Source organism: Kogia breviceps, chromosome 6 (assembly GCF_026419965.1).
Source record: "Kogia breviceps isolate mKogBre1 chromosome 6, mKogBre1 haplotype 1, whole genome shotgun sequence".
Classification (NCBI taxonomy): Eukaryota; Metazoa; Chordata; class Mammalia; order Artiodactyla; family Physeteridae; genus Kogia; species Kogia breviceps.
Genome location: NC_081315.1, coordinates 4,862,023 through 4,889,379, shown reverse-complemented (window position 1 = coordinate 4,889,379; position 27,357 = coordinate 4,862,023). Strand labels below are relative to the sequence as shown.

The 27,357-nt window shown below is 34.4% G+C and overlaps 1 protein-coding gene across 4 annotated transcripts in view; it reads left to right on the top strand.

Moving 5' to 3' along the window:
- The window catches only part of FSTL5 (follistatin like 5), a 688,483-nt gene that overhangs the window by 244,887 nt on the left and 416,239 nt on the right, over positions 1-27,357 (top strand). For all 4 annotated transcript variants that reach the window (XM_059066275.2, XM_059066276.2, XM_067035457.1 and 1 more), the window contains exon 4: positions 3,647-3,895. In XM_059066275.2, the coding sequence (XP_058922258.1) occupies positions 3,647-3,895 (249 nt within the window). The remainder of the gene's footprint in view (positions 1-3,646; positions 3,896-27,357) is intronic.

Below are 27,357 nucleotides of genomic sequence, written 5' to 3'. Positions count from 1 at the left end.
ATTGTAGGTTTTTGTTTTGCGGTTACCATAAAGTTCATATATGTTGATCTATAAGTACATCTGCTTGATTTAACCTGATAGTCGTTTAAGTACAAAAAGTACAAACAGGTTCTAAAACCTGTATATTTCTTACTCCCCCACCACATTTTATATTTTTGATTTCATATTTTACATCTTAATGTCTAACCCTTAACTGTTTATTGTACCTATAGTTGATTTTATAATTTGTGTCTTTTAACCTTTATACTAGATTATTGAAGCAATTGATCCACAGTCTTTACTATGTACTTGCCTTTTCTAGTGGGAATTTTTCCACCCTACAATTTCTTATTTCTTGTTGTAGCCTTTTATTTTCACTTAAAGAAGACTCTTTAACACTTCTTGTAAAGTCAGTTTAATATTGATCAATTCTTCTAGCTTTTGCTTCTCTGAGAAGTCCTTTATTTCTGCCTCAATTCTGAATGATAACCTTGCTGGGTAGAGTATCCTAGGTTTTTGCTTTCACCACTTTGCATGTATCAGGCCATTCCATTCTGGCCTGAAAAGTTTTTGCAGAGAAATGAGCTGATAGCTTTTGGGGGGTTCCCTTCTGTGTGACTCTTTCTTTTTCTCTATGCCATGTATGGTATGTCTTGTTGTGGGTCTCTTTTGGTTCATCTTGTTCGGTACCCTCTGTGCTTCCTGATCTGTATATTTGTTTCTTTACTCAGGTTTAGGATGTTTTCAGCCATAATTACATCAAATACACTTTCCACCTTTTCCTCTCTCTCTTCTTCTCAACACCTATAATGAAAATGTTAATACACTTGATGTTGTCCCAGAGGTCCTTTAAACTACTCATTAAAAAAAAAAATCTTTATTTTTGCTGCTCTGTTTGGGCAATTTCCATTATCTATCTTCCAGATCACTTATGTGTTCTTCTGTATACCTAGTCTGCTGTTAATTCCCTCTAGTGTGTTTTTTGTTTAATTTTAGTTATGGTTTTCTTCATCTCTCACTGGTTCTTTTTTATATTTTATAGTTCTTTGTTAAAATTTGACTGTGTTCATCTGTTTCCCCCACACACCCCCAATTCAGTTAGCATTCTTACTATTATTGCTTTGAACTCTGTCAGGTAAATTATTTTCCTCTATTTCACTAGGGTTTTTTTCAGGGATTTTTGTTTGTTCATTTGTTTTTGCTGTTATTCTTTCATTTGAAATATATTCCTCTGTCTTCTCTTTATGTTTAACTTTCTTTTTCTCTATGAAACTAGGTGAAACAGTTGCCTATCCCAGGCTTGATGGTATGTCCTTGTGTGGGAGTGTCCTTATACACTCTGTGCATGTTCGTTCAGTGGCTCTGGTGGGAGAGCTGGATCTGAAGAGAGCACAGGCTGTGTCCTTCCCTTGGGTGTCCTGCTGTGGTGGGTGATGGCGCTGGTGTAATTGGGCCACAACCAGAGCCAGGTGAAGGTCAGGGCATCGTCTATGCTCAATAACCATTACTGCCCTATCTGGGGCAGGGATGAGGCTTGAGGGGCTAAAGCCAGAGCCCTGAGGTATTTGGCTTTCACCCAGGTGTGTTGGTAGTCTCCACCTTGATTTGGGATGTAGCCAGGGCTTGAGTGCTTGGGGCTGCACTTCTGTGCTGGTTTCACTTCCCCCCCCAGTGTGCACACTGTCTTTAGAGGCTGGCTTGGTGCTGCAGAAGTAGTGCCACACCACTGAATTGACCCTGTCCACTCTCAAGTGTGCACAGGGACTCATGAGCTGGCAATGTCTACCTCCACACTGGACAGAGGCTGGGCTGGGCTCTCAGCTGGCTCCATTCTCTCCAGATGTGTGCAGTCTCATTGGCAATGACAGCCTCTGCCTTAGTGGGGAGTAGCACCGGAGCAAGATGGGCTGGAGTAGGAGGCCATGCAGTCTGGAATGTGTGCAGAGGATGTCCTGGCAGGCTGGCCAGAGCCCCAGGGAATTTCAGTCTTCTGCCTCCATGATGTGACTGGGAGTAAGTCTGTGTGTGTGCTCTTTTAAGAATGGAGTCTTGGGTTCTTACAGCCCTCTGGTAAGCCCTACTGGTTTTCAAACCAGCTAAGAGGGCTCACCTTCCTGGTGTTGGACGCCCCAGGCTGGGGCACCTAATATGTAGCTTGCATCCCTTGCTCCCAGGGAGAATCTCCAAGCCTGTGATATTCATTCCTCTCCCTGCTAGGGGTGTGGGTCAATGCCTGATCACTTTCCTCCCTTCCTATCAGATGCTCTGTGGATCTTTATTTATAGCCTTGGTGTAGAAGACCTGCTGTGTTAGTCCCAGGTAGATTTTGGTCAGTGTCACTCTACATGGATTTGTAGTTTGATATGTTTGTGAAGGGAGTTGAGCCCAGCCTCCTTCGACTCTGCCATCTTGATCTCTCCCTCACAAACCCTTTAATCTTGATACCCATTTGAGGATATATACTATTAGTCCTATTTTACAGATAAGGAAACTAAGTTATAGATATGTTAGATACCCATCCAAGGTCCTGAAGTTTGTAACTGGTGGAGCTATGATTTAAACTCTGGATCAGAAACCATGTTCTTAATCATTATGATGCAATCGTGTAGGGAGATAGTTTTAAACCAACCAGCTGAAAATATACACTAAATATCTAATAAAATTACTGTAATTTAAGTTTATAACCTCTCAAAACTTTATTTTTTGCAGGATATAAGTGTCATCAATGGTAAATATATGTAGACTCATTTATGCATGTGTATATATATGAATATATATTATTCCTTGAGATACATATATATATTTATCTCTCTCTCTCTATATATATATATATATTTATATGTGTATGTATGTACAGTTTACTGACATTTTTTACTTTTCAGTCAGAAAATGTTCTCATAGAAGAAAAGCCAGATTTACCTATAAAAGCCTGAGTATTGAAGTTGCTTAGTTTGGTTTTAGTACAAGACTGCTAGATCCACATATAGTTTTCTGATGCAAATGTAGATTGTTAGACTGAACAGGTAACAAGACAATCAGATTCTTCACGATTTGTTCATTTAGTCATGCAATTCATCAGTAATTGCCAAGTGGCAAAGGTCAAAACAAGAAAGGATCAGATATTAGAACCCAGAAAGAAGTTTTCAAGACACTGTTTCTTATTCCTCTTCTCTCCTATTTCCTACATTATATACATACATTTCTTTTCTACCAGAATTCTGCTAATGTAAAGGTTGACATTTGTTAAACATTTGCTTTGTACTATTCCTTACAACTGTAGGAGATCATCTATACTATCAACCTCGTATTACAGATAGGACAACTGGCACAGAGAAACAATTTATCCAAGGACATAAAGCTAATAATTGGTAGAGAATTTGAGTTCAGACATTTTAACTTTAGAGCCCTTGTCCTTCAGGACTGTAATACTCATTGGGTAGGGAGGTGAGAGCTCAAGGAGACATGGGAAAGAAGGGGCGTATGTTAAGGGTATTTTGAAAAAGTTCACCTGCTGGTTCTAATACAAGTCCCCTCTCCACTGAGAACAGCTGAACTCTGATTATATTATATTTCTCTTAGATTATTTTTTCCCTTTTCCCTTTAAATTTGACATCAGCATTTTATTTGGACATATGAATCCAAGTGATTTTCTATTCTTTGTCCTCAGGATTCCTGATTCAGGATGTCCCTTTGGGATCTTGTGAAAACAAATACTGTGGTTTGGGAAGGCACTGTGTTCTCAGCAGAGAGACAGGGCAAGCAGAATGTGCCTGCGTGGACCTTTGCAATCGGCACTACAAACCTGTGTGTGGATCTGATGGAGAATTCTATGAAAACCACTGTGAGGTGCACAGAGCTGCTTGCCTGAAAAAACACAAGATTACCATTGTCCACAATGAAGACTGCTTCTTCAAAGGTAAATACAGGGTGAGCCTAAAGTGTCACCTTTCTCTGTTTTTTTCCATCTTCTCAACTAGTGCCTTTAAGTGTAAACTCGAGCACCACTTTATATAGCAAGTGTCTAAAAAAATAAAGGAAAAAAATGTGAGCTTAATGACACTTGTGAGCAGCAAGTGAATAGAAATTTACATGGATACAATTCTGCATCTCAGTCATGAGAACAAAGCTGGCCAAAATATGACTCAGAATTTAATATAGCTTACAGCATTGCACCATATGGCCTCCCAATCATGGCAGTTTTCTTCGGGACACAGAGTGGCCAATTCAGTCAACAAGCCAGTTCCACCCCTTGAAATGTACCTGGCGTGAAATTGAGAATGAATGAATGCCAAGCCATGTGGTGAGAACATCTCATTTCTTCCTGATTAAAAACGATGCCTTCAGCTAGTACCACATAATTCAAATTATATGGAACCTGTAAATGCCCACTGAAATAACTATGAATTCATGCTAAACCCAATTAGTAAATATGAGATGACAATAATTTAAAATTTAAAAGTTAGCAGTATTTACTTCCATGGTGCTCAAAATCAGTGGTAACTGTTTATGGAAAAGTACTGCTGAATTAGTAATTTGACAAATTGTTTTAACATGCTGGATAAATAAATCATTAAACATCTTTAATGCCTTTGATTTATTTATAAGCTTATTTCTTGTTTATTTAGTTATGCTGGAAAGAATTTTTTTTTATTAATAGTCATAACACAGACTGAAATTCTAATGTGTTAAGTATATAGAACTTCCATCATTCTAACAGGTCAGTGATCAGCTTGATTTCTAATCTTCAATTGGTTCTACATCCCTAGCTCTCAGAATGTTGCTGAAGTATTTTTACACTTAAAAGCTCATGTGATATTTTAATTCTTAGCTTATATGTATGGTAACATACAATGTTGTTCATTTGCCCACCAATTAAGTTTTCTTTTTCAAACTTGGTAGAATAAAGTATTATTTCCAAGGCGATTTTAAAAAAGACACACAGCTTTTCAAATGAATTAAGATGGAAGGCTCTGTAGTCATTGTGGCTACTAGAAGCCCTTTGATATAAATGAGATAAATTACAAGAATAGTTTCTTTACCAGAGTGAATCTGTGCACCTTGATTACACATATTGAAGAAATTGATGACATTAGATTATCTTCTTTTACTGAAAGAATAACAGTTGCTTTGGTTTCAAGTTCTGTTTCTTATCCCCTTCTATCTAATCTATCTTATAAATAGCTAAAATTAACTGTATTAACATTGTGCTTTAATACTCATAAAATAATATTTTTCTGTCATTTTGACCTGAAATGGTGTAGTGAAAATTTTACTATTCCACTGATGTATAGTATCATAAAGCTATATAAATAATATGCGATTAACTTAGAATTATATTCTAATGCTGAGGTGTGGCCCAGCTGATTGATTATATGGAAATATATGATAATTATCATGTGAGGAAAAAAATCTGGAGTATTTAATGTTCTGCTCTATGGCTGGAGGCTTAGGCATAATGCAATGCAGTATGCAAATCAGCGTGGAAATAAATGAACTGGATATAGCATGTAATGTTGCCTTCCTTATGAGTTACTTCATGAAACAATGGTTTAAAAATCTTTTGTCCTTCAGACATACTAAGCATATTTATTAGATCTGTGATTGCTTCCAAAATACTTTGTCATCATACATAGTATTACAATTTAATTTATATGAACTGGGTGAGTTACCAGGGGTTAACACATTTCCCAGGTCTCAGAATTTGTGGGTCTTCTGTTTGTTTATGTGTTTTGGTGTTTTGCCTAATATAAATATATATGTATCTCATAAGAGGATTTTATTTCAGCAGAAAGGAAGTAAATAATATATAATAAAATGATAAATTGCTTGTCTTATTAGTGTGCAATTGGCCAAATTTTGGACATAAAAGAAGATTCTATGGAGCCAAAGGCCTAATAGTGTGATGGCTAAAATTGATTCTTGTGCTTGTGGATTGTTCTTTCTGTGGAACTTCAGCAATTTATATTGTTTCAAGTAATGGCCCAAAGGAAGAAGCAAGTCAAAATATTATTTTCAAGAACTGCTAAAAAATTATGTTTAATTAAATATTTTCAAATAGAAAAAATCAAAACAAGCAAAATAACAGGAATGTTTTCTCCTTAAAATTTTTTTTTCTACTTTTAGATTTAATAAAAGCTGATTATGAAAACCTTATAGAAATCAACAAACAGGAACCGATAGGCCATATCCAGGTCACTGCTTATTTTTTTAAGCAAATTTTAAGTGGAATACGGCCACACTATTAGTTTAGGAATTGTCATTGGGTGCTTTTGAGCTACAAAAGGAGAATTGAGTCATTACAACAGAGACAGTATGACCTGCAAAGCCTAAAAAATGCTTTATCTGCATCCGTTCAGTAAAGGTTTGTTAACTTCTGATTTAAAAGATTACTAATGCCTTAAAATCAATTTTAAACATATTCGCAGATCTTTATTATCCTATCTTTTTGGCTAGGGTGGTGAATACAGGGTGGTAAAGTTGACTAGAACACTACACACATACCCACACACAAATGGATAGAAGTAAAACAGAAAAATCTGAGTAAGATCAGTGGATAGGGTCAAAGTTGGTATCCTGTTTATGATATTGTACTATAGTTTTGCAAAACGTTACTTACCATTGGTAGAAATGAGAAAAGGATGCATGGAATCTCTCTGTATTATTTCTTGCAATTGCAGATGACTATATAATTATCATAAAATAAAAGTTTAATTTAAAAAGTATTGAAAAAATAACAAAAACTTTTTTAAAAGTTAAAGGAAAATTTGCATTATTCATTAATGACTTGAACTTTAAGCAAAGTACCATTTGTTTCACGTATCATAAATTCATCAGATTTATGTTTAATATTTATAATTAAGCCTATATATTTATTCATCATTTTAAAATTAAGATTAGAGTCTAGATTTAAAACATTTATATCTATATTTATCTCTATATCAATACATATATCTATACTTATATCTAACCTATATCTATATATCTTATTATTATTTGTGTTAAATATTTAAATGTCTCTGTAGTATACTCAGCATTTACTACTACTGACTCATAAACATAGACATGAATTCACTAAAAATTTTCTTTAGTGATTTATGATTTCTGAAACTATAGAGAAAACATACATCTGTGAACACAATTGTTTTTCTAATTTATTTCTATTCACATTTATTTGATTATGAAGAACCGGTCTACAATAGGATATAGAATATTATAGTATTTGGTTTTTGGCAGCAAATACTTTATGATGATCTTGACCATAGAATCAAACTTTCCATTTTATATAATGCCTTGTTATTTACTGTGATGAGAGTTTTGCTTTAATTTCCCATCCCTCACCCACAAATGGCTTTCTAACTGCTGCAGTACACGTGGTTACACATAACAAATAAAAGGTCCTCTCATCTGACGCTGGGTCCGTCTGTCAGACACCGGGTCACCCAGCAGAATTTACACACTCAGAGTATAGATGTAAGCTGGAGTAAGAAGCTCAAGATATAACCTCTGCCAAGAGGAGTAGGGAATTAAATCTTTTATGAGAAAGTCAATTGAACAGAAACACTTTGGCCATTTACTGCATTGATTATAAACCTGCTATAAATGCAAGTGTTCTGTGCACCTATATGTGCATCACAAAGAGTAACAACTTGGGAAATATGTGTTTTTTACAGCTATGTGTGTGCTATTTGAATGAGATCTGACATAGTGTTCTTTTTCTTTGGTATAATCTAGAGAGACATTCATATTTCATGTTTAATTGATTCTCTTTCCTGAGTATTATTATTTTTTAAGACAGAACTTCTAGAACTTAGGCTAGAAAACTGGGCTGCCAATGATAGTTTAAAATAGATCAGTAAAATGCCTGTGATAATCCCCCTGGGCTTTTAGATTGCCTTTTTTGGGGAAAGGTCATGTTTGTAAAGCTTCTATTTTATGTTGAAACAGGCTTGTTTACCATTTCATGAAAAATAATTATGTTGATAATATCAACTTTGGAAAATGGTACCCAGATATTGGTTTGTTTGTTCTGTTCTGTTCTATTTTGTTTTTAGTCAGTATTAGCCAGATGGAATTACAGATTGGTGGTGAAATTAATAACTTGGATAAAATGCTGACACTCAGAAGTTCCATTTCCTCTGAATGCATCCTATACCCACAACCTCAAAACCAATTTTATTAGTCCCCTGAATTTCATTAGATGTACATTAAATTTTTCTGATTTGATGACAGAATCAACTAAGCTGTGTTTCATTTTTCATATCTATTTTGCACTGAAATTTTAATCAGTGTTAAGAATATAGTTTTGTTGTCACTCTCCTCTCCAATCAAACAGTGACCTGCAGAATCCTATGTATAACCCACTATATAACATACTTTAGGAATCGTTGTTAGGTGTACCCTTGTAAATGCACTATTTTCTACTAAAATCATACCAAATATTTATGTCTCCCCTGATTTTTGAAAACTCTGTAAAGGATTTTGTAGACAGTACATAATGTATGTATTTATCTTCCATTTATAGATAGTAGATATGTTATAGATATTACATATAATATGAAAAGCTCCAAAAGAGGAGGATTTAAATGTTAGGACCACCCAACAAATGTATTAAAATATTATCAGAGAGAAATGAGAAATATTGGGTATTATTTATGTCAAAACACTTTCACAACTATTATATTATTAATTCATTATAATAACAAGCCAGAAGGCAATAAGCCTAAGATTTTTTAAATGGCTGCCAACATTCACACAGTAAGTTAAAGCTACTTGGTTAAGAACCAAGGGCTTCTGGCGTCTCTTTTAGTGCATGTATGCTTATTCATTCCATTTAAGTCTCTAATGCCATAATAGCTTACTTGCCTTTGATTTTTAAAAATTTATTTTTTATAGTAATTTCCATGTGACTATTTTACGTTATTTAGAAACAATGTTTCTCACTGTGGTATTTGTCAGGATTAAATAATGCATTTAACACAGTTCTTGGGCAAAAGAAGTTAGTAAGAGATAATTACTGGGTTTAAAAGACCGGAACTTCAATAACTGTGAACACTTGATTGAAATAAATTTTCACCCTTGAGTCTGGTTCTTTTAGGTTTTAGTCTGGTTTCTTTTAGGTTCACATCAGTCTTGTGTAAAAGACTCTGGTCAAATTATTACAGAACCAAATCTGTCAGATCATAATAAACAAATTGAAGGTAATAAATTTTCCAATTGTACATAAGACTACTTAAAGAAAAAAATAACTCAAGTTTAGAAACATATTTATTATTAGTTTCTTGATTGTAATTGAACATCTATCTCATAGTCACCTTTCTCACTGACTTACAGGCTTATTTTGCTTACCGTATACTATAAATAGAAGACCTATTAGATGTATAACAATGTGATTTTACTCCCCAACCCCCGCCATGTAAATTCAGAGACTAAGTGGACTTCTTATTGTATTTATTTTTTGTCAAATTTTCCTCTTTTTGTGACATAGAGGAGCTAAATTTAACTTTCAAATACATGGATAGTGTTAACTTGTTTTTGTACATTTTTATTTTTATCAGTTTTTGGTGTCAAGTTATAAAAAGAATATTTTATTTCATGTTTTCTATGGATTTATGAATATTTATCAATAGAGCACAGTATTCAACAATGACAGAAAAAAAAGAGAACAATTTATTAGTTCAAATGTTTTTTCTTCTATCTTGAAGCTGTTTAGATATTGTAGCAGTCATTACCTCTCACTGACACCTACACTTATGGTGTTCATTTTCTTACTATCTGATTCTCAAATGTTAAATGTGATATTTCTGCAACTTACGAAGTGAAGAACATTTTTTACAACTATTATTTTCCGGTGTAGTTGATTTTTCCTCTCTAATATTTCTTTGCAAAAACCAGATAACAAAAAACTTTCCATTGATTACATTCAGCATATGTAATTGGGGATAAAATGTTCTAGAAAATGCAGTTGGAAATTATTCTCTATTAGTCTGATCTATGTTTCACTTTGAAAATCCTTTCTGAGGGAGTTCCTATAGGTATTTCAGAGAACATTTGAAAACCTGATAATAATAAAAATTAAAGCCAAATAGGAAAAGTGAGAAGCTTTGCATGTGATTATCATCCAGAGAGTTATGTAGAGACAAATTTGGAGGGAATCACGTTGCAAATCAAGGAAGATTTTGGAGCACGAGACATACATTTAAGAATTATAAGTGTCAAGACCAAAGAACTCTATGGTTGAGATAAACTGGAGAATGAATGAGTGCACACTTGGAAGCAAGAGAGCTGAGGACAGAACCTTGCTGTACTTCAACAACCTCCAGCAGTCAGAAAGTGTAGAAAAGCAAACAGAGAAGACAGACGCATAGTTGACAGCGATATAGGAGGAAAACTTAGAGAGTGTAGATAAACAGAAGCTAAGTAAGAAAGTTTTTCATGGTGGCCAAAATGGTGAGCTGAAATAAATGTGGCTGAGATCAAGTCTGATGAGGATGGGGAAATGACCACAGGTTTGGAAAGATTAAGTCCAAGCTTCACTTTGGTAAGAGAGAAAACAGGAGCTGAGAAGGTGAGAGATAAAGTACGGAAAGCTCACTGGAAGAGTGTTTCTCTAAAGAGGAGCAGATCCATGTAGAGATTTCCTATGTCTCGGTCTCTCACCTCTATATATGGTGATCAGAGGGGAGACATGTAAGTGGGGTAGTGAAACGGAGAAGGGAACATTTCTGAGACAAGAGAAAGAGGGGCCCTTGACAGAGCAGAGCCTTTGGATCAACTAGAGAGAATGGGACCCCGTGCACAAGGGCCAGATTTGGCTTTAGATGAGAGCACGGGTTCTTCAACCATTAACAAGAAGGAAAGGAAAAAACAGGCCCTTTCTGGTGCTGGTAGCTGGACATATTTAATACTATAGATGTATGTGGTTCTCATCTGGGTGCTTATAATTTCTTAATGAAATAAAAAGGAAGCATGAGTTAAAAGTGGCAGAGAAGCAAGTTTCGGGGTTTTGAGAACAAAGAAAAAAAATTGTGAAACAATAAACAAGGAAAGAGAGAGAAAAGACCAGGAGATGTAATAGGGTGTTGGGTAGTGCTGACAAACCATGTGATATATTTTGTTCATGAATTTTAAGTGAGAGTAGTGTTCCATGGCTGTGTATCCTTCTACTGATACAAATATAGTCAGCTGCTTAGAGTAAGGCATTGAGAAGATAAGGAATGGGGTTGAACCAGGATTTTCATTTTTCCAGGGAAGAATTACATAGGAAGAAAGAGTCCAAAGCCATATTTTCCACCTCCCTCAGGCGCAGAATGATTATGTTGTCTTTGATTTATTGTGCATATCTACTCTGTATCCAGAGCTCTCCTGGTGAGTACCTTTTGCCTCAGCTTGTGTATAGAACAAAATGGATTCCCAACCATCTCTAAATCCTGGAAATTCTATTACATATTTTGGGTTAACTTCCTAATGCTAACATACAGTTTACATTTGTGCCCCTTAGTTAAAACTTGCAATAATGAAATCTGTTTAGACTAGTTAGCCAAGACACACCTTTCCAAAGTATTTGGAAAGCATGTAAGTCTACAATAGCTATTTTATTTCAATGGCTTTCCATCTCTCTGATGAATTAGCAGTCACTGTTACGTGTAACTATTTGTGTCATACACAAACTATTTTTATTTAGGAAAAGAGAACTGTTGACAGATCACTCTCAAAAAACAGAAAGTGGATGGACAATTATCTTGACATATATCTAAGATAATAGCGTTTTATTATTAATTCCATCAGCAAGCTATAAGTCAGTGTTATTGAGAACAGTCATTGTGCTGAGGATACACTTTGACAATGAAACTGCTTTATTTGGTTAAGCAAATTATCTGAAAGTTTGAGGCAACTCAAACATTTTCTATCTAATATTTCTTCATTTAAACATTTAATTTATTCAATATGTTTTAATCAATCTGGCTCCCAGTCATGTTGGACTATAGATTGACTTAATGTGGATGTTTCTAGGGTTTTTGACATTTAATTCACTTTTAAAAAAAATAAATTTATTTATTTAATTTATTTATTTTTGGCTGCATTGGGTCTCCGTTACTACGCGCGGGCTTTTCTCTAGTTGCAGAGAGTGGGGGCTACTCTTTGTTGTGATGCGCGGGCCTCTCATTGCGGTGGCTTCTCTTGTTGCAGAGCATGGGCTCTAGGTGCGCGGGCTTCAGTGATTGTGGCTTGTGGGCTCCAGAGCACAGGCTCAGAAGTTGTGGCGCACGGGCTTAGTTGCTCCGTGGCATGTGGGACCTTCCCGGACCAGGGCTTGAACCCATGTCCCCCGCACTGACAGGCAGACTCTCAACCACTGCACCACCAGGGAAGCCCTAATTCACTTTTTGAAACATTTGTTTCTCATAAAAGAAGAAAACGCTAATAAAAATTGAGAGAGATGCATGAGCTTTTGATGAATCTAATTAAGCATTAGTGTAATTGATTGAAAGCAACAATATTACATATGTTTGATTAATTTTATAAGTGTTCAAAGTGTCACATGCCTGTCAAAAGGTTTCAGGTAATAATTAATAAAAGTATCTACAGAAAATATATATGCATATGTATACCATGGATAGGTATGCATGAGCAAATATAATTTTTGACTGTTTGCTAACAATCGTTTATTGTCACCTAATCCTGTGGCTGACCCATTTTAAAGGCACTATCCAAAGATGAAGATGACACAGTTCTTACTTTTGCCAAATGAGTGGAAATGAGTGGCTAGTTCGTTCGATAAATGCCCATCAATGTTTTTCCCCATTGCCAGAAAATCTCATGATATGTTAGATTAGCATCTGTACCTGCTAGTCAGGTATGCTGAAATCATTCTGTGTCAAAACAACCTATCTACCCTTTGTTTAAGTGAAACACTTTTTTATCACTGTATATGCGTCACATTACATCCAAATATTATTTATGGCCATGTACTTTTTGATTTTTCTCTTGGCTGTTTATTATTATTGAATATGAGGTCCAAATGAAAAGAGGAAAGGAGGGATGCTTGAGAACAATATTCAGAAAGAAATGAGACAGGCACATTCAGAAAACAACAGGGAAGTTCGACCTCAGAAGGAACGTGTTGAGAACAAATTCCACCTTCTTACCCCGCGTGTTAACTCAGGCAGCTGTGAAAGTCACTGCCCATTCCTTTAATAAGAAGGGAGACTTCCTTTGTAAGAATTCACATTTTAACCTATTCTGTTCACTCTGTCAACCTAGGAGATACTGGTCATTCACTTGAATTTCAGATGAGTGCCAGTAAAAGTGTTGTGATGTAGTGGGTGCTGAAGCTAATTCGTATGTATAAAAGCTCAGACAGCCTGATGTCCTGTATGTAGTGCGTGGCCTGTTTTGACTAAGGGAATATTATAAGGAGGAGAACGTTTTTTGGAACTGTTCATTTGCATTGTATCTATCTAGTCACTGGATGTCCATCTACTTCCAAACAAGCACAGAATATTGACATTAGAGCTCTAGCTTTGAGTGGAGTTTCCATGATTTATCAAAACCCATAATTCATTTTTTGGATCCCCAGATTTACTTATTTTCAAAACAGACACATGGGTGTAAATTAATTATAGAGATACAAAAACTGATCGTTGTTTAATTTTTCACTTGAAAGATACTAATAGGCCCACATCAACTGCACTTTTGGTGAAATAGAAAAGAACGTGCCTGTTGGTATTTGGTGTGTTTTCCAGTACTCGGAATAATAACTATGGCATTTAGCTATGATGGCATTCTACAAAACATAAGAGTGGGGTTGGAGTTCAATTAAATTTATGTCAAAATTACTTTCAGATCCTGAAGGAAAATATGCTTGAATAATACAGCACATGTTTTGGCCTTTAAAAATCTTAGGAAGTGGAAACATTTACATGACACGTTGGCACGATCTCCATAGCTCAGAAACAGCTCATACACAACAGAGCGACAGCTTTGTTCATTAATTCCACAGTAAACCTGCACACCGACTCCTGTATAAGTTTGTTACTGCTGTGTCTACATCTACTGGAAGTAGCAGGCGTGGAGTTTCATTTAAACGTATCTTTAAATATATGAGAGAAGGATGATGCCATGTCCTTTCTATGGAATTCTAATCATTGCACCATCAGAATAGTACACAAAATACATTAATAAATAAATAAAAACCCTATTTAGACATCGAGACATTATCTTACAAGCAATAGAGAGCAACAGGTTGCTGTATTTGACTGTAGGTCATCCTAAATATTTGGGAATTTTACTTGCAGATACAGAAAATGGTTTGTTACTCAGAGGCAAAGCCTCTTTTCCACTCACCCCTCTCCCAGTCCTCCCCACTCCCCTGCCCCAACCCGGCCCATCCTATTGCCCTCTGAGACTGGAAAGCAGTGACCTTGAGAGAAATAAGTCATTACACTGTAGCTTTTGAAAGAGGCCAAGGCACTGTCCCGACTTACAACCCAATCTCGACCCTGTTTCTTAAGAAAAGCCCAGGAAGACCAAAGTGTTAAGTGCATAAAAAGCAAGCTCTATTCCAACTTTATTTCCAATCAAATTAGAGTGAATGGATCAATTTGAGCTAGAGCCTTTAGCTATTTCAAAAACCTATCTTCTTTTCACCAAAGTACTTGACCCAAGTCTCTTTGTCTTTGTCTGCTGCTGTCTTTTCCTACTCTTGAATGCTGGGCTGTCTCTTCACCAGCAACTAGTAATACAGAAGGAACTCTGGTTGTTATTCATGATATCAGTGAGCATTCACAGGATTTCGCTCTAGTTGATTTCTTGCCATTTCTTGGGACATTTAGTTATGTCTCATCCTCAGGAAACTCAAGTATCTTTTCCGTTCTTCTATCGCAAAATCTCTTATATGGACTCAGGGTTCTGGAAGTTTTGACTCTTTGAAGTTATCACAGGTTTGCACAGTTTGGGCTCTAATTTCAGAGTTCATGGGCCAAAATCATAGGTTAAAACATTGTCCAAAGGTGGGTCCCCCAGAAGATTCCAGGCTCAGCTACTTTCTGCTTCTGAAGAAAGCCTCACTCTGAAACTTCTCCATTCTCCTCCTTGTCTGCTTGGTTGCACTTCGCTCAGCGTTCTCTGTGGTCAGTAGATCTCGGCCACGCCATGTTGCCCTCATTTGGAACATCAGGGTCAAAATTCTGTTTTTCATTATTACCTACCAGTGCATCCCCAGAGCCTTCACCTAAACAACAAGAAAAAGCTGCTTGTTGTTTTTTTGCTTTACCTTAACCATACATATTCATGAACTTTGATCATAATCTCCTCTCAAGGTAAATGTGGATCATTTGCTTTATATTCATAGTCTACAAAAAGGCCATTCAACAAACTCTTTCCTGGGCATGGAACGAACGTCTGGGACATGGTGTAGCATCTCTAGGTAAACATACAAAATTCAGTTATTCTGACCAAGCACCCCGGGAGCACAAAAGTTGCATTGCAGGTGAATTTTATTGTCCACCAACATTTCTATGATGATTTTATCTAATTTTAATCATTTAACAAAATTTTAAAGGAACTACAATGGGAAGGAATATCTCCTGTAAAATGAAAATTACTTGACAAAAAGATAATTTTTTCATAGTTCGTTAAAAGTGAATTTTTATATATTGGGTTTGTTAAGGCACCATATCACTCAACTGCCTGTTACTGGGATAGGGCCTGTGATAAATTCATAATAGTAGGCAAGAATTAAGTAATTCAAATATGAATTTTAAAATAGTAATATATATGTACCTACATATACACATTGATCTGAAATTTTAATATTTACAATAATAATGCTAATGTCTATTTTCCCACACATTTTAACAATAAAATAATGGCAGTTTCTTACAAAGCTAAACATTGATTTACCATATGATCCAGTAAACATCTTCCTAGGTTGTTGAAAACTTAGGTGCAAAAAAAAAAAAAACCCCTACACACAAATATTTATAGCAGCTTTATTCAAAATTGTCCCAACCTGGAAGCAAACAAGACGCCCTTCGATAGGTGAATGGATAAATAAAGAGTGGCAAATCCATACAATAAATACATAAGTATATGCAATATAAATATGAACGTAATTTATAAATTAAATATTAATATAGTGTTAATTATATTTATATTTATCTTATATATTTAATATGTAATACATAATATTCTCCTAATTGCCTATTAGAAATAAATTAAATGGAATGAAATGTGTAATTTATTCTTTTAATATTTTATTCATAAACAGCATGGTCCAGTTGAATTCAAATGTTTGGTGTCTTAATTTAAAAATATAAAATAACATATATTTACTATTTTTAAAAGTATATATATGTATAGTTTTATATATATATATATACACATATATACATGTCAGTAGAATCCTTAATCACCTAATGAAAAAAATCGATCCACTTCACAGAATGTATGATTGATTGATTGATGCTTCCACACTGAAAATAAAAATGTAGAATGTAAGTATACAAAATTCAATTGTCTATAATCCAAAAGGTCTTAGAGAATAAAAGCACAATTTTTAATTTTTATAAAATTCTTCTCATGAAATTATATAAATGCCTGATTACCTAATTAGAAAAATGTAATAGTTTTTCAGGTTTAAGATATTAAAATTTATCAGCTTCCACAGCTGCAGCTTTATTAGATTCAAACTCCATTATATATATTATAACCATTAATATTTATTGATAAATAAGAATTCCTAATATTATATAAAACAAAATGGAAGATATGAACTTTTCCCAGTTGCATTAAGCTGCTTTAATTCTGTCTAATCTGTATGTGTGTGGTGCAGGGAGGTGGTAAACATCTCTTCAGCATTTAAATTAAAAATTTTACAAAGCATTAATACATTGGTGGAGGAAAATTAAAGAAATTAATACCAAATAACCAAGTTTAGCATGAACATTTTAGGAAATAAGAAAATATTATCAGTTTGAAGCATTAGAAGTTGCTAATATGCAATCATTTTTACCTACAAAATAATTTTGTGTATTTCAATCATTGAAAATCAAAATATATTTGTGTGTAATTCAATAATTACAAGACATTTAATCTATCCATTTTACCATTAATTAAGGAAAGAAACAGTTCAGGTACCAAAACAACAAAGATACAAAAAATGCCTAATTATTATTGGCAGTATTTTTGAGAGTTTAGCATCATTGTGGAAACCAGAGGTCATGATAACATATCAAAAAGATTAAGGCTAAACTAATACATGATAGATTAATTATCTAGACAAGTACAGATCCTATGTATCAACTGTATATTTCCATATATAGGTGGAGGAGGAAACTATTACTCTCTTGTGGCCCAGGTGGCATTGATAAAACCCACTATTGTCATGTATCTGAGGGAAAATAACATAGAAAGGAAAGCAGTAGAAATGCCCCTCTGTATTCTTGTTTGTGCTTACTAAAAAGTGCAACCTCTGCAGTATGGAATACTCGTTCTAAATCCCACCACTGCCACCTAGAAGCCAATGGTCCTCTGGTCAATGACTAGGACATGCAAAAACGATTGTGACCTGTAAAAAATAATTCTAATAATCTTAAGTGAGAATTAAACAGCATGATTTACAAAAACCTTTATACCTTTATTACAGTGGCTGGCACAAAGTTAAGTGCACTCTAAAGTAAATTAAAATAATTAACCTTATTATTTTATTTGCAGCTTCTTGCTGCTCTAAACTATCATCTATAATATCACAGTTACAACTGCTACGGATGGTAGCTCAGGCAAATCCAAAACGTCTATATAAATTCACCTTCATGTTTATCTAATTGAAATAGCTCTGGCCTTAAAATCAGAAGACTGGGCTTAATTTCTGTCTTTGCTACTTAACTAACAGTGTGGAAAGTCCTCCTATTTAATTGAGCTCCTCAGTTAACTGTGAATCATAAGCCTCATTTAAAGCTGCTTCCAAATAAAAGGGAATGAAGCATAATAGCCTTTTTCTTTAAATTATTGCTTCTGTGAAATGTAGAAAGAACTATAACAGTAGATTTTTTTTTAATTCATGCAGAAGAGAGGGCATTTCTAATATAATTTTGAAATATAATAATTTAACACAATGTGGCCAAGTGGTTAGGAGAACAGGCATTGGAGTCAGATTACATCTGCTTGTTGTGCCTCTGCTAATTATTATACTTATTATTAGCTATGAGACCTTGGGCAAGTTAGCCAAATATTTATGTCTGCATTTTCTTATCTGCAAAACGGAGGTAAGAACAATACCTACCCCCAAAGGGTTGTTGTGTTGATTGAACACAATAAAGAACATAACTGTAACTCTCAAAGCACAGTGCCTGTCTTTCTGAAACCAAGGCCATACTGCTTGCTCATGACTGGCCGATAAATCAAGAGGCAAGTTGTTGGGACAAGGGATAGCAATTTTCTTTGGAAAGCCAGTGGACCAAGAAGATGGTGGACCAGTGTCTCAAAGAACAATCATCCCTAAGTTAGAACTCAGAATTCTTTTATGTTAAAAGGGGAGTCCTGGTTCGCGTCAGACTCTGCAGTGGTTGTGTTAATTTCTTCCTGCCGGCAGTCATTCACAGGTGGCCTGGTCAGGATGTTTTCTAAGAGCTAAAGGAAGGTGTTTCAGCTTAATGCTCATTACCTGGGAGGCAGGGTTCCCAAAGATGGGTCATTATGTATAATTTAAGCTTATGGGCAGCATCCCTTTAGTGATTAACTTGCAATACAATACAAAGGTTCTTCTCGATCACACTTGTCACATAACAAGTGCCCTGGTGAGCTAGTGTTATGATTAATTTCTCTAAGCTTTGATTTACTTTTGACAAGCACTGCACTGATAGAGCCAGGAGAGCTTAACTAAATAATGACCGCACTCTTGAAAATAATTGTCTGCCTTATAGAAACTTCATGTCCAACATGGGATAGAGTATAAATATGCACCACACAAATTAATTTCTGTGTATGCATATGTGTCTGCATAAGTACATTTCGAAGAAACACCTGTTTCTTTGTTCACAGGCAGATACATTAAAATGACCCAAACAGTTGTTTGTTTGTTTGAATTGACCAAATACTACATTAACATGGATATTGGTAGGGTTCCTGTAGTTATGTGAGCATGTAAGAAGAGACCTGATTTTTCTAAACTAGGACTAATAGTTCCATAGTGTAATGGAGAGGAAGTGGGTCTCGAGTCAGGAAGGCCTGACAGTAACCTGTGTTCCACCTCTTACTGTGTGACTTTATCCAAACACTCATCTCATACTTACATTTCCTTATCCATGGACATAATGTTGAGTTAGGTGAATGGTAATATCCTCTTCATGTAAAATTCTGATGCTGAGAAATGTATATCAGCCCCTAACTTGGATAATTTTATAATATAGCCTATAGATATAGGATTAAAAACATACCTATATTTTTCAACGACGGATAGAATTTAAGCTCTTCAGGCGTTCCCTAGGAAAGTCTGACTAATATTTAAGTTTGCAGAAATAAAAAGTAGGTTTTCTCCTCTAGTCTGGAACATGATTAAAATATTTAGGCACCAAGATGATTGATTCTTTATAGAAAAAAAAAATCAATTAATAAAAATTGCCATTGTCAATTTAGAGTTCTGAAAACTCTTAAGAATGATTTCTAAGGAATTACTGCTGATACTGCAAATCAGTCAGCAGTGTGCAATGCTCATGTGTTTTATTTTAATAGACCTTATATAGCTATTTAGGAATTACCCTGTTAGCAGAATACATAATAAATATCCAATGTTTAGAAACAGCTTCTAATTACCTGATAAGAAAACAAAAGTGTATGTCTGCTTATTTTTTGCTAGGCAAAAGACATTTAGTGATTTTGTTTTTCTATTGTGTATGTAATTGGAAATAGTATGAAAGCATTCTGATAATCCAGTGGCTTAGCTGTTGAGGAGTGTGTGATGCCTTTAACCAATACTGATGACTACATTAGAAAAATGAAGCAAAACCATAGTCAAAAAATTATGGTAAGATGAGAAATTGAAAATATTAGAATGGAAGATAGAACTTGAAAACAATCTTTCCAGTGCTATATGCTAATTATGACTTAGACGTTCTATTATGTCTTAAATTTAAAACAACTGCCAAACGGATCATTTCTTTGTTATTTAGCAATTTGAGCTTCTCTTTGATAAAGGTCCTTGCCATTCAGACGGAACATAAGGATTTTATCGGTCTCTAATGATGCCAACTACAGCTGTACAAGCAGCATTTTAGAGTCCGAGCTGTGTCTGCTCTTCGATCTGCTGTTGCTTGATCACAATTGCAGAAGTGTCTTTAAGTGTATTTGCTTAACCAGGGGGCAAATGGCTGTACAGGGATGACATCCATCTTTGTTATTGTGTGACTGAAAGTGTTAAACCAGAAATGTTAGCTGTGGTGGGAAAACACAGACTTGTATCACACTAAAAATAGTTTTTCTTTGTTTATCGAAAGAAAAAGATGCAGCATGAGAATACAACATTATGGCAAACGTTTTTATAATATGTACTTAAATATATGAATAATACTTCTAGTTAAAAGTTAAATAAAGCATAAAATATTGGCATACAATGTTATGCAATTCCTGATATATTTTTCAAAAGAAAACCTGAAGAATTTCTACTTGCTGTATTCTTGTATAACTATTACTTTAAAATATTAGAACGATAGCTTCAGAAATCATGATATTCAGAAGTATTTTAATATGCTATACATGATTAACAATATTTCACATGTGAAAGTTAGTAAATAAGCTTATAATGTGATATGAGATTTATTATGAGTTTATCTGAAATATTTTGAGTTAATTTGGGGTTCATTTTTCAGATTTGAAAAGCTGTAGAAAATATGTGCATAGATATATTCAGTAGATATTTGAACCTATAGACTTCTACAAGGTTCATATATTTAAAGACAGCTAGGATTAAAATTTCTGTGGCAAAGAAAAAAACTTTGCTGCTGTCCTAGGGTAATGAGTATAAAATGAGAATTACAAAATATCCAACAAACTTACAAACTTTTGTCCCTGTTTTTTGAAGCCAGGACTAATAAAAGTATAGAGTAATGGGAAAAAAATCAATGTATTTTGAATTATTTTAGTAACTGAAATAATGTGACTAGTGGATTTTCTTCCTGCATAACAAAATGAACATTCAGCTTGTATAGAACTGTCGCTAAAAAGAGAAGGCAATGAAAGCAGATTTAAGTTGAAAAGTTAGTAGAAATGAGAAAGGTACTGGTCACAGTGTGGTCTAAGCTGGTAGTTATTCAAATAACGACATGATTGAAATGAAAGCACAGTGATTTATAATCACAGGGTACTGGAATGTAAGATATTTAAGGACAACAAAATCCTAGACATTCCCCTGAACAAGGACCACTGATGGGGACCGGAAGTAGAACTTTGCAGATATGTGAAGGTCAGAGAAAATTGAAGCTATGCTCTCAGTTATAGTTGGTCATTCACATGTGCTTCTCTGAGGGCAGAAACGTGTTGGGATGAGAAAGGTTAATATCCTAAGCCTCAAGGCTTGTGAAGGAAGGGAGTAGGTCAGAAGGTAAATAGGAGAAGGGGTAAGTCCATTTTTCCTTCTTGCTGGACGAAAAACACCTGTAATCATTAGGATACATTTGGATATCTGTAACATCACCAAAGGTAGTGCTTTAAAAGTGGGACATGCTGAATTCCCAGACTGGATAAGTTGTGTAATATTAGTATCCTGCTAATTCAATCATAATATGAGTAATATAAGGAAGGAATTTTTTTTCAAAACTTTCCCCCAAAAAACTTGAAATACGTCTATAATTTATTGATTACTGACTATATGCTGTCAAATGTAATTTTGCCTAAAAGTCAAAACATCGTCATCGGCTAGGGGGTATTATCCATATTTTACTTATGAAAGGTTATATTCTATTTATAAGAGATCAGTTACTTTGACAAGATTACCAGCTAGTAACTAGAATAGAGAAAAGGAGATCTGAAATCAAATGTGTTTTGATTCTTCTTATTATTGCTATACCAGATTATTTATCTTAGCAACTAAATTGTCTTTTCTAAGCTTGCCCAGATATTCCTGCAAATAGAATAACTAATTTTGTCTTTAAAGCAGAGAACAGAGCTTTCTGAATTTTCTTAATTCTATTCTGGGTGTGTAAAAGAACAATAGTAAAACTAAAACAATAAAATTCTTTAAAAAAGAGTGAGTTTTTCAGGAATGACATAAAGGAAGATTTTTGACCAAATAAAACAAATGAGGATCAAATAGTATAAATTAAAAGTGAATGCTAGATACTTCAGAAGCAACAAGGAACAGAATTGACAACTGAAAATACAAAAAATGATGGATTCATAGTTATGAAGATGAAAAATCAAATTGAGTAAAGCAGTTAGGAAACTATAGTATTTTAGACTGATGCATACATCGGGTTCTAGGGGAGAAAGCATGAGCTAATTTATGTATAAACTCAGCATAATCAGGGTCCCTAGTTGATAGCAGTGGCTTTGTAGTTAAAAACACAGCATACAGTTTCATTGTTTAACCAAAGGAGAGAGACAGACAGAAAAAGACAGAGGGACACCGATAGTGCATATTAATATTTCTTCTAACATGAATCTTTATATAATTTTAATAACTGAATTGTATAAAAGATGATTTATTTCACATTAATAGTCAATAGAAAAATGGGACTTATACTAAGATCCATTCAAACTTGAATTCATGATATTTGACATCATCTGAATCTAAAATTCAGCATGCTATCAACTTATAGCTTACTAAAGGGCATCTCTCAGGTGTCAGACAAATTGTGGCATGTGAACTTCCTTAGCTTTAAACCTTAGTGAAGTTCATCAAAACATATTTTAAACATGTTATATAGATGAATTTATTTCCATTTACTAACACAGAGAGCAAAGAGGAATAAAAATGGAGAGGTATTAATTTTGTAAATCTTACAGGATTCAGAACCATATCAGACAGCTGGAATCTCCCCCTTCAATATCTGCGTTATTGGCACGGACTTTCTGATCTGCTGATGTTTTTCAAAATTATGACATAAGATTATAATTTCATTACAATGAAAATAGTCAACTAAGTTCTTAATTTCCTTTTATTAAAAAAAATCTTATGGTTATTGGAGAGAAGTGGCATGGAAAGTCTACTGGAGAAAGCAGTAGGAAGTGTGGAAAATCGTATTTTTCAACTGGCTGGATTACAACCATACACATAAGAAATAAGAGCAGAAAAAAGTTATTTACATCTCCAATAAGGTTATCATAATCCTCTTAGATCACATGTTTATTTCATGCTTCCCCAAGATATTCAAGGATAAGCATGAATTGTTATTGTCCTGGATTTCTGTAACCAAATAATATCCAAATGAATCTGTTATATTATAATAAGATAGAATCGTCTTTCAACAAAACCAAATATTCCTTAGAGAAGAGCATTAGGATCTCCTCTATGTGATGAATAATCATAAATTGCTATTTAAATTTTGCTAATAGCATTATTTCATTTAATGGTTACTTTTAACTATTAAAAAAATGAAATAATGCCATTTGCAGCAACATGGATGGATTTAGAGATTATCATAGTAAGCGAAATAAGTCAGAAAGAGAAAGACAAATATCATATGATATCACTTATATGTGGAATCTAAAATACGACACAAATGAACATATCCATGAAACAAAAACAGACCCACATATATATAGAGAGAACATACTTGTGGTTGCCAGGGGGAGGGGAGAGGAAGGGAGGGAAGGATTGGGAGTGTGGGATTAGCAGATGCAAACTATTACTTATGGGATGGATAAACAACAAGGTCCTCCTGTATAGCACAGCGAACTATATTCAGTATCCTGTGATAAACCATGATGGAAAAGAATATGTGAAAGAATGTATATATATGTGTAACTGAATCACTTTGCTGTACAGCAGTAATTAACACAACATTGTAAATCAACTATGCTTCAATAAAAATTAAAAAAAAATAAAGTTTGCTAAATCTAAGATACTTAGACTGAAGTTAATTATGGATGAAAAATAAACATTTAAAAAATACTTTCTTATTCTTCTCAGTTGTAAATATAGTCACACATTTTGTATGCACAGCCATAAATAAATTCCTAATTACTAGTACAACTAATACCAGAAATCCAAATGACCCTATCAGTTATAACACAAGCTCAATTCTCTTCATGAAATGTTTTGTTAAAAGATTAAAAAATAAGATAATATGCTGTATAAACAGATAACTCTTAAAGAAATCTTGAGTTAATCATGTTATAAAGTAAATATGAATCATCAGTGAATTAATGTTATGAAATTAATAATTATTTCCCATATTTATAGCTTACTAACCTCCTTCTGTCTTACTATGTTCCTTCAATAAAGGATACAAAGTTGACATATATAGGAAACTAAACAGAAGATCTATAGAGAAATATACAAGTATATTTAGTCTTATTTTTGTCAGCATAGACGAGACAAAGAGTTAACAAAGTGACAGAACATATGAAGTCAAAAACATTTAATAGCACTGTCTCGATATTTTGTACATTGTTGTTTGGCTACAGTCATAAAATGAGTCAGAGATGGAATCAAAGCATGACTAGTTCTTAACTTATGTGCCTAAAGCATAAAAGTTGATTACAAAACTCCAAGTATATATTAAATACAAATCCATATTTCTGTCACCCATTATCCATTAGAATATCATTATATCTGAATAAAGGAAGCATTTGCTTTAATGCAGACTTCAGTAAAATTTCTGACAAAATCCTCTTCTGAAAATCATCAAGGACAAAACTGCAAAGAAACCCACGTGCAACATCAGTACATATTTATTAGTCAGGCGCACTGCTTCCTGTACCAACAATTCCTAAAGCGGCTGTGATGTAACATGATGAAATGTGATTTCTTCCACCTGCTATAGTCCAGTATGTGTTTTTCAGGTTTGGATGGGCTCTGCTGCATGCTGTCATGACAGATCAGTTTCTTCCATCATAGGGCTCTGGTCTATAGCATGTTCTATAGGTTCTATCCATTGAGCCGGGAAGTGGAGAAAAAATGAGGATCACCCCTGGGAGATTTTAGTGGGCCATGATGAAAACGAAACTCATTACCCTACCATACTGAACTGACCAGAACTCAGTCACTTGGTACCTCAACTTCAAGGGAGGCTGGGAAAAGCAGCAAAGGAGACAAAGAAGTGAGTTTGATGAATGGTGGTTATATGACTTTATCTAATTTACTGGATTTGTACTAGGACAACTTCCAGTTGGATTTTTGTGAAGTCAGTGGGTTAATGGGGGGGAAAAAAGAGACAAAGAAAGAATAAACCTGAGTGGATATTGGTGGGCAGGGACTATGTGAGCCTTAATAGCTTGACAAAGTATTATTCTTTCTGCACTTAGGTGTCCTCTCCTGTAAAATGATGAATTATACTAGGTATGGTCCCTATTGAACATTTACCTGTGCAAGATTAACTGTAGGTAATCTATCTTATAAAGACTAGTCTTGAGGAGAAAGTGAATTAAATTGGAAGATTAACAGTTGAATATGTGTGAATATTTGATCAATAAATGAAAATTCTCATCAATTTTACTCAGGTATGTATTAAAAAAGAAAAAAAAATTACTGGAGGAAATCCTAGAAAACATTGAGAGATGAATCTAAAAGTTTGATGAAAGATGCCATAGTGCTGCTAGGAATATTATATCAAAAGATTAAAAATCTGAGAAGCATTTAAAATTGGGAAAATAAAGAGAATCAATAGTATAGATAGAATAGGTAGATATACAACAGCTAAATAGTTGATGACGATGACGATGACGATACATAGATAGATAGATAGATAGACAGACAGGTAGATGATAGATATAACAGGAGGCTCAGTAATAGAAGAAAACACTAATATATGGAACAAATAAGAATTGATCAAAAAATGGTCCTGAATTTTGATGAGACAACCTTAGTAATAGTGGATAAAGTAGTATTCGTTTTTGCTGTTATTTTTTTCCTTCTTGGTCAGAGGTCTGAATGAGCAATTTAATTTATCTGTGATTAAATAACTATGCGATACCCTTGAAAACATGCAACATTAATTTAGGTTAAATGGCTCTCAGCCTTACCTGCTAATGCTTTTATGAGATTTGGGATTTTAGAATTTGCTACATTAGAACCATTAAATATTGCATTACCTGTAAATTACCAAGCCAATACAGTGGTAGCAGTCATAAATTTACCTATTTACAGCTTAAGTTGAACAAGCTGGGAAAAAAAAAAAATATTTAAACACAAATTTTGGCCTGAAGATATCAACTGCCAGATATTTCTCCAGCAAAGATGGGTTTATCTGGGGTCAGCAGAGAATTACAGTTTGGGGTCTGCAACCATGGTGAGCTATGTGCAAATTCCCTGCAGAGCAAGGAGAGGAGAATGCTATTATAGGAGGGAAAAGGAAGCTGGGAGGGCTGCAGTAAAAAAGGGTCCATGACTTTTCATTGGTTGAGTCCTGGCCAAGGAAGAAGAGGAGCCTGTCTCCTTCCTGTTGGGCTTTGCTATCCTCTCAGGGCATGAGAGCTCTTCCTTCAGGCCTCCCAACTCTATTTAACTGAGGTTTTTATTTATCAAATTTTTAGGCTACCAGAGTTCTAATCAGTACTACAGTCCTTTTGTAGAGGATAGCTTATATCAGGATTGTTGTGTCGACAACCCAGGGAGTCTTGAATTGCCACACAAATGTCCGTGATGTGTTTCGATATCAGATTTAGCACGTGTGTGTTCTAAAACAAAGTATGCTCTTTTTCTTCTGTATTAGGCATATAACACGAATATAGTTCAAAGGTGGTAGAACTTTAAGAACATACTGAGTTTTATAACAAGTGAATTAAAATTAAAGATGGCTTTCAGAAACGGGAAGGTAATGATGATATGGAGATGTACTCAATTTGTGGTTTACTTCACAGCCCATTCACAATGGCCCTTTTGTATCCAAATATGATTAAAGAATATGGAAGATATTTATCTTAATTTCTCATATATTCAAATAAAATAATTTCTTCTCATAAAAGCTATGTAGATCAGCTGTCCATCAATATGAATTAGAGACCTTTATTTACTTGTCTGTTTCCCCAAATTAGATAGTAATTTTATTAAAGAGAGGACTTTTACAGTGTTACCAGTTGCTTCAACAGTGTACAGCCCAAGAAATGGTATGTAATATGTCTTTGAGAAATAACTGTTGATTAAAGGAAAACAAACAGGAACTGATTGAGTCTTCCAGCTAATTAGTTACATTATTTTTAAGTCCTTTAATAATTATCCATATCATC